Source organism: Thalassophryne amazonica, chromosome 8 (genome assembly GCF_902500255.1).
Source record: "Thalassophryne amazonica chromosome 8, fThaAma1.1, whole genome shotgun sequence".
Taxonomy (NCBI): domain Eukaryota; kingdom Metazoa; phylum Chordata; class Actinopteri; order Batrachoidiformes; family Batrachoididae; genus Thalassophryne; species Thalassophryne amazonica.
Window position 1 is genome coordinate 102,379,738 of NC_047110.1, and position 13,612 is coordinate 102,393,349.

At 47.3% G+C, this 13,612-nt stretch overlaps 1 protein-coding gene across 3 annotated transcripts in view; it reads right to left on the reverse strand.

The window, feature by feature from the left end:
* nlrc5 (NLR family, CARD domain containing 5) overlaps window positions 1–13,612 on the reverse strand; it is a 66,419-nt gene that overhangs the window by 13,802 nt on the left and 39,005 nt on the right. For all 3 annotated transcript variants that reach the window (XM_034177111.1, XM_034177114.1, XM_034177112.1), the window contains one exon: window positions 11,649–11,732. In XM_034177111.1, coding sequence (XP_034033002.1) covers window positions 11,649–11,732 — 84 coding nt within the window. The remainder of the gene's footprint in view (window positions 1–11,648; window positions 11,733–13,612) is intronic.

Sequence of the window (13,612 nt, forward strand, 5' to 3'; positions counted from 1 at the left end):
GACAACCTGATAATAATGAATTACAATAGTCCAGCCTAGAGGAAATAAATGCATGAATTAGTTTTTCAGCATCACTCTGAGACAAGACCTTTCTAATTTTAGAGATATTGCGTAAATGCAAAAAAGCAGTCCTACATATTTGTTTAATATGCGCTTTGAATGACATATCCTGATCAAAAATGACTCCAAGATTTCTCACAGTATTACTAGAGGTCAGGGTAATGCCATCCAGAGTAAGGATCTGGTTAGACACCATGTTTCTAAGATTTGTGGGGCCAAGTACAATAACTTCAGTTTTATCTGAGTTTAAAAGCAGGAAATTAGAGGTCATCCATGTCTTTATGTCTGTAAGACAATCCTGCAGTTTAGCTAATTGGTGTGTGTCCTCTGGCTTCATGGATAGATAAAGCTGGGTATCATCTGCGTAACAAGGAAAATTTAAGCAATGCCGTCTAATAATACTGCCTAAGGGAAGCATGTATAAAGTGAATAAAATTGGTCCTAGCACAGAACCTTGTGGAACTCCATAATTAACCTTAGTCTGTGAAGAAGATTCCCCATTTACATGAACAAATTGTAATCTATTAGATAAATATGATTCAAACCACCGCAGCGCAGTGCCTTTAATACCTATGGCATGCTCTAATCTCTGTAATAAAATTTTATGGTCAACAGTATCAAAAGCAGCACTGAGGTCTAACAGAACAAGCACAGAGATGAGTCCACTGTCTGAGGCCATAAGAAGATCATTTGTAACCTTCACTAATGCTGTTTCTGTACTATGATGAATTCTAAAACCTGACAAACTCTTCAAATAGACCATTCCTCTGCAGATGATCGTTAGCTGTTTTACAACTACCCTTTCAAGAATTTTTGAGAGAAAAGGAAGGTTGGAGATTGGCCTATAATTAGCTGGGTCAAGTGATGGCTTTTTAAGTAATGGTTTAATTACTGCCACCTTAAAAGCCTGTGGTACATAGCCAACTAATAAAGATAGATTGATCATATTTAAGATCGAAGCATTAAATAATGGTAGGGCTTCCTTGAGCAGCCTGGTAGGAATGGGGTCTAATAAACATGTTGATGGTTTGGATGAAGTAACTAATGAAAATAACTCAGAACAATCTGAGAGAAAGTCAAAGATAACGATACGTCTTTGGGATGGTTATGAGTAATTTTTTCTCTAATAGTTAAAATTTTATTAGCAAAGAAAGTCATGAAGTCATTACTAGTTAAAGTTAAAGGAATACTCGGCTCAATAGAGCTCTGACTCTTTGTCAGCCTGGCTACAGTGCTGAAAAGAAACCTGGGGTTGTTCTTATTTTCTTCAATTAGTGATGAGTAGTAAGATGTCCTAGCTTTACGGAGGGCTTTTTTATAGAGCAACAGACTCTTTTTCCAGGCTAAGTGAAGATCTTCTAAATTAGTGAGACGCCATTTCCTCTCCAACTTACGGGTTATCTGCTTTAAGCTGCGAGTTTGTGAGTTATACCACGGAGTCAGGCACTTCTGATTTAAAGCTCTCTTTTTCAGAGGAGCTACAGCATCCAAAGTTGTCTTCAATGAGGATGTAAAACTATTGACGAGATACTCTATCTCACAGAGTTTAGGTAGCTACTCTGCACTATGTTGGTATATGGCATTAGAAAACATAAAGAAGGAATCATATCCTTATGTTGTGTGTTGGGGGGGTTTGGCTGGACATTTTGGCTGGACATTTGGTGTTCAACCTTAAAGACTTTCAGCTGAAGTAGATAATGAGATGGCGTTCTGCATTTAAGCCATGTGTGATTCAAGCAGAATTGCCGGGAACTCGACCTTGTGATGTTCGTTTGTGAGACGCTGAGGACCGCGCCTGGGTTTGACACATCGTGCCTGTGAAGGAGGATGGGTGAGGGACACATGCTGTCAGCACACATCAGAGGTGATTTGATTGTCTGAATAATTGTTAACAGTAATTTGGTATTTTGTTACGCAGTATATGGGAATATTGATGAGAGTTGTGCAGTTTGCTTCTCACTGCCGTGGCGTGCGGACTGCTTCCTGGTCCCAACCCTGGATAGTCACGGTTTGGAGGATTTAAGAAAATTGGCCAGATTTCTAGAAATGAGAGCTGCTCCATCCAAAGTGGGATGGATGCCGTCTCTCCTAACAAGACCAGGTTTTCCCCAGAACCTTTGCCAATTATCTATGAAGCCCACCTCATTTTTTGGACACCACTCAGACAGCCAGCAATTCAAGGAGAACATGCGGCTAAACATGTCACTCCCGGTCCGATTGGGGAGGGGCCCAGAGAAAACTACAGAGTCCGACATTGTTTTTGCAAAGTTACACACCGATTCAATGTTAATTTTAGTGACCTCCGATTGGCGTAACCAGGTGTCATTACTGCCGACGTGAATTACAATCTTACCAAATTTACGCTTAGCCTTAGCCAGCAGTTTCAAATTTCCTTCAATGTCGCCTGCTCTGGCCCCCGGAAGACAATTGACTATGGTTGCTGGTGTCGCTAACTTCACATTTCTCAAAACAGAGTCGCCAATAACCAGAGTTTGATCCTCGCCGGGTGTGTCGCCGAGTGGGGAAAAACGGTTAGAAATGTGAACGGGTTGGCGGTGTACACGGGGCTTCTGTTTAGGGCTACGCTTCCTCCTCACAGTCACCCAGTCGGCTTGCTTTCCCGGCTGCTCGGGATCTGCCAGAGGGAAACTAACGGTGGCTAAGCTACCTTGGTCCGCACCGACTACAGGGGCCTGGATAGCTGTAGAATTTTCCACGGTGCGGAGCCGAGTCTCCAATTCGCCCAGCCTGGCCTCCAAAGCTACGAATAAGCTACACTTATTACAAGTACCATTACTGCTAAAGGAGGCCGAGGATTAACTAAACATTTCACACCCAGAGCAGAGCAGTGCAGGAGAGACAGGAGAAGCCGCCATGCTAAATCGGCTAAGAGCTAGTAGCTGCGCTAAGCTAGCGGATTCCTAAAAACACACAAAGTGAATAATGTGTAAATAATTTAGAGGTGATTCAGCAGAGGGAGTGCTTTAGTTAAGGCACGTGAAGATTACACTGTGAAGCAAATCCTTATCTAGGTAACTAGATCAATCTAACTGCGCAGATTAAACAGCTAACAGATACAGCAAAACACCGCTGTGCTCCGGAACAGGAAGTGATACAATACCGCAGTGACTGTATACAGTCTTATTTTTGTTGTTCACACATGCACAAGCACCGACCAGGTTGCGTGTGTGTGCGCGTGCGTGCAGGGGACATGACGCTCCTGAGACATAATTTGAGCTAACTGACACTGCTAATTCTTGTAAGATACACACACACACACACACACACAAAATCCACTCCGCTGTAAGCCGTCTGGATGCATGAAGAGCTGCTAACATGAAACGCTGATGTGATTTTTGGCTGAACTGAGCAACTACACAAAGTCTTTTTTTTTTTATGGAAGTCCAAAGTCAGTGCACAGCATCACTGGACTACACGTCACAGTGGAACACCAAAATGTAAGTCCCTTTTCTATTGTTTATAAATATCAAATGACAAAGATCTATTTCAGCCATTATATAAAACAAATAATGAATGTTTTTACATTCTTTCAATGGTACGAATATTCCATGAGGTAAAAGGTGGAACAAACCATTCAGCGAGGTGAAGCCGAGTTGAATGGTTTGTTCCAGCTTTATATTTATCAGTGCTTATTAAACATGTAATAATAGCTAAGGTTAATTATTTGATATCTATATGTTCAAATACTTTTGAAATATATGTTTGCATGCTTTTGAACTGTGTATTGTGTGTACCAAATTAAAGTTATTGTTGGGAAAGTGTAGTGACACGGACCCACAACAGGGGGCGTAAATGATCGGACAATGAAAGAGTCGAATATGAACACTTTACTGTTGTGAAAGAGCACAACAAAAACACAGAGGATTACAGAATTTGAGCAAACAGTCAATCCACAAAGGTGACGTGTGGGCAGGCTCGAGGATAGAAGACGTCTGTCCTGAGAAGAACCGGAACCACACGATTTCCTCCGCCACCGAACCTGGAGAATACTGGAGCCGCCAAGTTCCGAGTCCCCAGGTGGCCACCGTCTCCGAGTGTCGGATCTGGTACTGCTGGCGAGGAGCAAAAACAGTCAGATGTGGGTGCGTGCACACCCAGTAACAACAATGGTGGGAATTCCACCTCCACCTCTAATACACACTCGTGCAGCTCCTGTCTAACTACTTATCTGGTTGGGGTGTGAAGCGAAGCCGTCGCTGATCACACCAAACGCCAATCTCTCAGATAAGGAACACCACAGGAAAGCGGCTGCAAAAAGAGTTCAGACTAAGACACAGTTTAGTGTTATGGCTGAGACTATTACCTTCACAGGTAGATGATATCTCGGCAACGAGGTGGAGATGACGTCCGGTTTTTATGGAGTGGAATGATGAAGTGTAGATGGGTGACAGCTGTCATGAGATAATGAGTGACAGCTTTCACCCCCGGCTGCGCCCTCTCGTGCCTGAAGCCCACACTTCAGGCAGGGCGCCCTCTGGAGGCGGGCCAGCAGTACCTCCTCTTCTGGCGGCCCACAACAGGAACCCCCCCTCAATGGTAGAAATCGGCCAGGAGGGCCGGGTCCAGGATGAAGCTCCTCTTTACCCAGGAGCATTCTTCGGGTCCATACCCCTCCCAGTCCACCAAATACTGGAACCCCAGGCCCATTCGTCGGACGTCCAGGAGCCGGCGCACTGTCCAAGCTGGCTCCCCGTCGATGATCCGGGCAGGAGGTGGTGCCGGACCGGGAGCACAGAGGGGTGAGGTGAGGTGTGGTTTAATCCGGGAGACATGAAAAACAGGGTGGATCCGCAGTGAAGCTGGGAGTTGGAGCTTCACTGCAGCAGGACTGAGGATTTTGATGATCTCGAAGGGTCCAATGAATCTGTCCATAAGTTTGGGTGAGTCTACCTGCAGGGGAATGTCCTTAGTAGATAACCACACCTCCTGCCCGGGCTGGAAAGCAGGGGCCGGGGACCGCCGGTGGTCTGCATGGGTCTTAGCCCTCGTCCGGGCCTTCAATAAGGCAGAATGGGCGGTGCGCCACACCCGACGGCACCTCCGCAGGTGGGCCTGGAACGAGGGCACACCGACCTCTCCCTCCACCACGGGAAACAACGGGGGCTGGTACCCCAGACACACCTCAAACGGGGAGAGGCCGGTGGCAGAAGACACCTGACTGTTGTGTGCATACTCGATCCAGGCCAGATGGTTACTCCAGGCCGTCAGGTGCACAGATGTGACACAGCGGAGGGTCTGTTCCAACTCTTGGTTGGCCCGTTCTGCCTGTCCGTTCGTCTGTGGGTGGTACCCGGACGAGAGGCTCACGGTGGCCCCCAGTTCCCTGCAGAAACTCCTCCAGACTTGAGAGGAAAACTGGGGACCACGATCCGAGACTATGTCAGCTGGTATCTCATGCAGACGAACGACGTGGTGGACCAGAAGGTCAGCAGTCTCCTGGGCCGTTGGGAGCTTCGGGAGGGCCACGAAGTGGGCCGACTTGGAGAATCGGTCCACTATCGTGAGGATGGTCGTCATGCCCTGGGACGGCGGGAGGCCCGTGACGAAATCCAGGCAGATATGGGACCAGGGGCAATGAGGCACCGGGAGCGGCTCGAGAAGTCCTTGGGTCCTCTTATGGTCTGCCTTGCCCCTGGCACAGGTGGTGCAGGCCTGGATATACTCCCGGACGTCGGCTTCCATAGACGCCCACCAGAAGCACTGCCGGACAACTGCCATGGTCCTTCGCACCCCTGGATGACAGGAGAGCTTGGAACTGTGACAGAAATCCAAGACTGTAGCTCTGGCCTCTGGTGGGACATACAGACGATTTTTTGGTCCAGTTCCGGGGTCCGGGTTCCATGCCAGGGCCTCCTGGACAGTCTTCTCCACGTCCCAGGTGAGGGTAGCCACGATAGTGGACTCCGGAATGATGGGCTCCGGTGGATCCGACAGCTCAGTTTTGACTTCGTCTTTGTGTACCCGGGACAAGGCATCTGATCTTTGGTTCTTGGTCCCGGGGCGATAGGTGATCCGGAAGTCAAAACGCCCAAAGAACAGTGACCAGCGGGCTTGCCTGGGGTTCAGCCGCTTGGCGGTCCTGATATACTCCAGGTTCCGATGGTCAGTGAAAACCGTGAACGGCACAGACGCTCCCTCCAACAGGTGTCTCCACTCCTCAAGAGCCTCTTTCACTGCAAGGAGTTCTCGGTTGCCGACGTCATAGTTCCGTTCAGCCGGGGTCAACCTGCGAGAAAAGTAGGCACACGGGTGAAGAACCTTATCGGTCTCTCCGCTCTGGGATAGCACGGCTCCTATCCCTGAGTCAGAGGCGTCCACTTCAACCACAAACTGGCGGCCAGGGTCGGGCTGCACCAGAACCGGTGCAGTCGAGAACAGTCATTTCAACTCCCTGAATGCGGCTTCGCACCGATCCGACCAGGTGAAGGGGACTTTTGGAGAGGTCAGGGCTGTCAGGGGGCTAACTACCTGACTGTAGCCCTTAATGAACCTCCTGTAAAAATTTGCAAAACCGAGGAACTGTTGCAGCTTCCTACGGCTTGTTGGTTGGGGCCAATCTCTCACCGCCGCAACCTTGGCCGGATCAGGGGCGACGGTTTTGGAGGAGATGATAAACCCCAGGAAAGACAAAGAGGTGTGGTGAAACTCACACTTCTCGCCCTTCACAAACAGCCGGTTCTCGAACAACCGCTGCAGGACCTGACGTACATGCTGGACATGAGTCTCAGGATCCAGAGAAAAGATGAGTATATCGTCCAGATATACGAAGACGAATCGGTGCAGGAAGTCCTGCAAGACATCATTAACCAAAGCTTGGAACGTCGCGGGGGCGTTAGTGAGGCCGAACGGCATGACCAGGTACTCAAAATGACCTAACGGGGTGTTAAATGCCATCTTCCACTCGTCTCCCTTCTGGATCCGAACCAGGTGGTATGCATTTCTAAGATCCAACTTGGTGAAGATTTTGGCTCCATGCAGGGGCGTGAACACTGAATCTAACAGAGGCAACGGGTATCGATTGCGAACCGTAATCTCATTCAGCCCCCTGTAATCAATGCATGGACGGAGTCCGCCGTCTTTCTTGCCCACAAAAAAGAAACCAGCACCCATCGGGGAGGTGGAATTCCGGATCAGCCCTGCAGCTAATGAGTCCCGGATGTAGGTCTCCATTGATTCGAGCTCAGGTCGTGAGAGGTTGTACAGCCTGCTGGATGGAAACTCAACACCCGGAATCAAATCAATGGCACAATTGTACGGATGGTGCGGGGGAAGGGTGAGTGCCAGATCCTTGCTGAAGACGTCAGCAAGATCGTGGTACTCAACCGGCACCGCCGTCAGATTGGGAGGGACTTTGACCTCCTCCTTAGCCTGTAAACCGGGAGGAACCGAGGATCCTAAATACACCCGATGGCAGGTTTCGCTCCACTGAACCACCACCCCAGATGGCCAATCAATCAGGGGATTGTGTTTCAACATCCAAGGGAAGCCCAAAATCACGCGGGAGGTAGAAGGAGTCACAAAAAACTCGATCTCCTCCCGATGATTTCCAGACACCAGCAGAGTTACAGGTTGTGTCTTGTGCGTGATTAAAGGGAGAAGGGTGCCATCTAGTGCCCGCACCTGCAATGGCGAAGGGAGTGCCACCAGAGGGAGCCCTACCTCCCTAGCCCATCTGCTGTCTAGCAGATTCCCTTCTGACCCCGTGTCCACCAGTGCTGGGGCTTGAAGGGTTAAATCCCCGCTCAGTATTGTAACTGGGAGTCGTGTGGAAATATGTGTATGCCCCACATGAATGTCTTGGCCCACCCTAAGCCCAGTTTCTAAGGGGCGGGCGTTGGTGTTTAACCACTTGGGGCAGTCTCTCTACAGATGCTCACTCGAGCCGCAGACAAAGCACTCCCCGCGGGCCAGCCTCCTCTGTCTGTTAGGTGGTCTAAATGTGGCCCTGCTCATGTCCATAGCTTCATCAGCAGGGGGAGCTGTAGCCACACGGAGCGTTGAGGCTGTGGCGCGTGGGGAGGGCGGAACCTTTTCGGACCCAGAAGGGAGAGGGACAGCGCGTGCCCGGCCACGTCCTTCGTCTCGCTCCCGACGGCGTTCCTCTAACTGATTGTCTAACCGTATAATGAGATCAATAAGCCCATCTAAATCCCGCAGTTCTTCCTTGGCTACCAGGTGCTCCTTCAGGACCGACGACAGTCCGTTTATGAAGGCGGCGCGGAGCGCAACGTTATTCCAGCCGGACCTCGCAGCCGCGATGCGGAAGTCGACTGCATATTCGGCTGTGCTCCGGTGCCCCTGTCTCATTGACAGCAGCACAGTTGAAGCAGTCTCTCCTCTATTAGGGTGATCAAAAACCGTTTTGAACTCCCTCACAAACCCAGTATAAGTGGTAAGGAGCCGTGAATTTTGCTCCCAAAGCGCTGTAGCCCAAGCGCGTGCCTCACCACGAAGCAAGTTAATTACATAAGCCACCTTACTGGCATCAGACGCGTACATTACGGGACGTTGTGCAAAGACGAGCGAACACTGCATAAGAAAGTCCATGCACGTCTCCACACAACCTCCGTACGGCTCTGGGGGATTTATGTATGCTTCAGGGGATGGTGGGGGGGGGGGTCGTTGAACGACCAGTGGAACATCTATATTCTGCACTGGGTCGGCAGGAGGAGGAGCTGCAGCAGCGCCCTGAGCGCGCGCTTCCACCTGCGCGGTGAGAACCTCCATCCTGCGGTTAAGGACGACGTTTTGCTCGGTCATCAAATCCAACTGAGCGGTAAAGGCGGTGAGGATTTGCTGCAACTCACCAATCACGCCTCCTGCAGACGCCTGTGCACCCTGCTCTTCCATTGGTTGTCCAACAGATGGTTGACGCCCCTCGGGATCCATGACATTGGCCGAGATATCCTGTTGGGAAAGTGTAGTGACACGGACCCACAACAGGGGGCGTAAATGATCGGACAATGAAAGAGTCGAATATGAACACTTTACTGTTGTGAAAGAGCACAACAAAAACACAGAGGATTACAGAATTTGAGCAAACAGTCAATCCACAAAGGTGACGTGTGGGCAGGCTCGAGGATAGAAGACGTCTGTCCTGAGAAGAACCGGAACCACACGATTTCCTCCGCCACCGAACGTGGAGAATACTGGAGCCGCCAAGTTCCGAGTCCCCAGGTGGCCACCGTCTCCGAGTGTCGGATCTGGTACTGCTGGCGAGGAGCAAAAACAGTCAGATGTGGGTGCGTGCACACCCAGTAACAACAATGGTGGGAATTCCACCTCCACCTCTAATACACACTCGTGCAGCTCCTGTCTAACCACTTATCTGGTTGGGGTGTGAAGCGAAGCCGTCGCTGATCACACCAAACGCCAATCTCTCAGATAAGGAACACCACAGGAAAGCAGCTGCAAAAAGACACAGTTTAGTGTTAAGGCTGAGACTATTACCTTCACAAGTAGATGATATCTCAGCAACGAGGTGGAGATGACGTCCGGTTTTTATGGAGTGGAATGATGAAGTGTAGATGGATGACAGCTGTCATGAGATAATGAGTGACAGCTGTCACCCCCGGCTGTGTCCGTGGCAGCAGCGCCCTCTCGTGCCTGAAGCCCGCACTTCAGGCAGGGCGCCCTCTGGTGGTGGGCCAGCAGTACCTCCTCTTCTGGTGGCCCACACAACAGTTATGTTATGTTTATGATTATATTTGCTTTTGTTTCAAGATTTGCTTTTGCTTTATTAGTTCAGTGTCTTAGCATGCTGTTATAAAGATGATTTACTTATATAATCATATAATCATTTTGTGTTGTAAATGTGATGCGTCCCTGTTTCGGTGAGGCCCTGAAAGATACATTGAGAAACATCCATATGTTGCAAACAGCATGGAACAGGATGCCAATACTGACCACAAATCGTCAGACAAGGAGACTAATACCCTTGATACATGGGTATGATTAGACTTGTTTGTCAGAATGTTGTGCAATTTTGAGATGTGCTAATATTCTTGTGGTATAACCGCGTGATAAGACTTGCTGACAGTCTTCTGCCCAAAAACAACTTCTTATCAGTTTAGGTGTCACTTCAGGAGAAGGAGGAAGTAAGAAGACTGCACAGCGCGAGTAGGCAGGACCAATGCCACGAAGAAGAGGGATGAAGACCATTCAGATGAAGGATAACGCCCAAGTTTAGCATGAAAACATTGTATTAGTATAAAGTATAAAAACAGAGCCCAGCCCACTGTTCGGGGTTCCTCTTTGCTGAGAGCTTGCTGGAACACCAGATGCCTGGTTGAGCTCTCAGCTCCTGGGACCCTCAGAACTTCTGGGTATGATCTCACTCATTCTGTAAAACTTGCATTCTGTTAAATTCTGTGACATTTAAATTCTGTTTAATAAATCTCTGAGTGGTGGTCTAGCCCTCAGAGTAATTATGTTCAAATTTAAATAACTGATCAAAACCTTCTTTCAAATCAACCGACACGCGGGATAAGAGAGACAGGGGAGAGCGAGGTCACTGGAGACCCCTGAATTATGCCAGGAACAAAAACAAATCCACTGCGCTGTAAGCTGTCTGACATGATTTTTTTTACTGCACTGAGGAAGTACGCAGTCTTTTTTTTTTTTTGGTAGTACAAGCGCATGCAGACTTCAGACTTAGGCTTAAAACTTTCCTTTTTGCTAAAGCTTATAGTTAGGGCTGGATCAGGTGACCCTGAACCATCCCTTAGTTATGCTGCTATAGACGTAGACTGCTGGGGGGTTCCCATGATGCACTGTTTCTTTCTCTTTTTGCTCTGTATGCACCACTCTGCATTTAATCATTAGTGATCGATCTCTGCTCCCCTCCACAGCATGTCTTTTTCCTGGTTCTCTCCCTCAGCCCCAACCAGTCCCAGCAGAAGACTGCCCCTCCCTGAGCCTGGTTCTGCTGGAGGTTTCTTCCTGTTAAAAGGGAGTTTTCCTTCCCACTGTAGCCAAGTGCTTGCTCACAGGGGGTCGTTTTGACCATTGGGGTTTTACATCATTATTGTATGGCCTTGCCTTACAATATAAAGCGCCTTGGGGCAACTGTTTGTTGTGATTTGGCGCTATATAAAAAAAAAAATTGATTGATTGATTGATTGAATTATTTTTGGACTCCTATTTAAAGTTTGTGTTAGACTGTCGATGTCAAAGCAGCATTGACGCACCAAAGCTGGATTAATTTCTGACGTGATTTTTTTTTTTTGCTGCACTGAGGAGGCACCAAAATGTCAGTCCAGTCAGTTTGTAAATGAATATAATATAAAATGACAAGGCTCTATTTTAGCTGTTATATAAAACAAAAAATGTATGTTTTTACATTCTTTCATGGAACAAATCTTTCATGAGGTGAAAGATTTGTTCCATTGAAGTCATAAACGTTCATTATTTGTATACCACTCTCTAATAAACAATTTACCATTTTTGAAAAACAAAAACAAAAAACAACAACATTTTTTTACTCTTACCTGACAACTACATATGCTAAACAATGCCTGATCTGAATTTAAATCCATTTGTTTATTCGTCTTTAATGATAATCTTACTCGATTTCCTGGATGTTGCTGAGATGAGGAAGAACCTCCAGCAGCATCTTCAGACCTTTGCTACCTAAAGAGCTATTGGACAAACTGAGAATCCAGAATGTGGAGTTAAAATGTCATAAAAAAATTTTAAACTGAAATAACAATCAGGTAAGCAACACAATAATGGAAATATTCAAAATCATGGAAAAATGAGCAGAGCAGCTAAGATGAAAAATGCAATCACTTTTTATATTTTAAGGTCATATTTTGATTGAGCACGTGCACACTGACATCCAGGATTTTGGCCACAGTGATTAAAAAAACTATGATTTAAAAAAAAAGACCTCATGACTGCTAATTGATTGTTAATGCATTAAATTAATGCAGCGTGGAACAGAAACGACTCTGTAACTGTCAGGGCGGGCGGTTGCCTGACACCAGGAGCGGTTGGACCCGCGAAGCAGACTCCCAGACTTGTTTTTGGCATGTGAGTAATCATGGTCCTTATTCCATGCTCAGGTTCAGTACACCGGTGATCAGTCAGCGGAGCAGAAGCACAATATGGATTTGGCAAGAACGCAGTCATATTCAGGCAAGATTCACAGGCACGAGCAAACACAGTTATCAAGGGTGAGGCAAAAAGGCGTGGTCGAGAAAAACAGAGCAAAACACGGTACACGGCAAAGCAAGAAATCAGGACAAAATACAGAGGCTGGGATGTGTGCATAAAGCGACAACAACCTGGCAGTGAGCTGTGAGACTGTGATGGTTTAAATAAGGAGCAAACAAATTAGGGTGATGTGAAGCAGGTGTGTGGAAGTCTCTGGAAGGGGGCGTGACCGGGGGAGCCAAAGGTTGTGCAGAGTACAAGATAGTGAAGGAAGGAAAGCACAGAGTGGAGTGAAGTAACAAACAAAGACACGTGAGCTGGAGCCAAGAGCGAAAGTAAGTGAGAACACAAAGCAGACTGGAACAAAGTGTGAGAGCAGGGCACAAAGCTAGTGGAATGACGTGACAACACAGACAGAGATGTGAGAGGGATGAGAACAGAGCAGAAGCAGGGCATGGAGTTATCAGGGTTGTCAGAAAAAGAAGGCTGGAGACAAATGCAGGACTCGCTTACATAGCTCTGGTTCAAGGAGGCGTTTACTGAAAGGCTTAGCTGGGTTCGGTACACAGAGAGGCAGTCCAAGAGAAGCAAACAGATCCAAAACATCAGGCAATGGCGTGGTCAAAAAATACAGGCAGGTGGTCAAAACACAAGGTGGAAGCGGGACTTAGAAAGAGCAAGGTACAGAGCTAGAAGCGATGGCACAGGGCACAACGATCAGGCAAAAACCCGGTGCAACCAGTGGTGTTTAAATACTCCCAGTAATAAGTGCAGAAAGACCCAGAACAAGGCGTGACCCAACCAAAGTGAACCGCCCCCCACCAAGCTCAAAGAAGGCAGCCAAGAGACATACGGACCAGAAAACCCAAGCAAAGCACACCCAGCCAGAAAAGCAACATAATCCAAAACCAAAACCCAACCACACAATAGAGGATAAACACAATACATGACAGGAGTGAAACAGAGCTACAACTGAAGACAAAATACACCAAATTGGAACATGACAAACTGATCAGAAAACATGGAGCATAGATAGTAAAGCAAAACTAAACAAGTATTAATAGTAAAATAAACAAGAGAAAATAGAGATAAATACAAAATTAAACCAAAACTGACTTAACAAGGCTGTAAGACAAACATCAGAAAAAGCAGTGACTAAATAATAACAGAAAACAAATCCTGACATAACTGTACAACAAATATTACAAATGAGAGGAACTAGATAAAACAAGTGATAAATTAAACAATAAATAAAACACAACTGACTGAAGAACACTAGAACAAAATGATAAGCCAAAGAAACAAGTAAAGAAAACAAAGTGACAAATCAAAACAGAACAGAGAATAATCACATGATGAAAATAAAATAACTAGT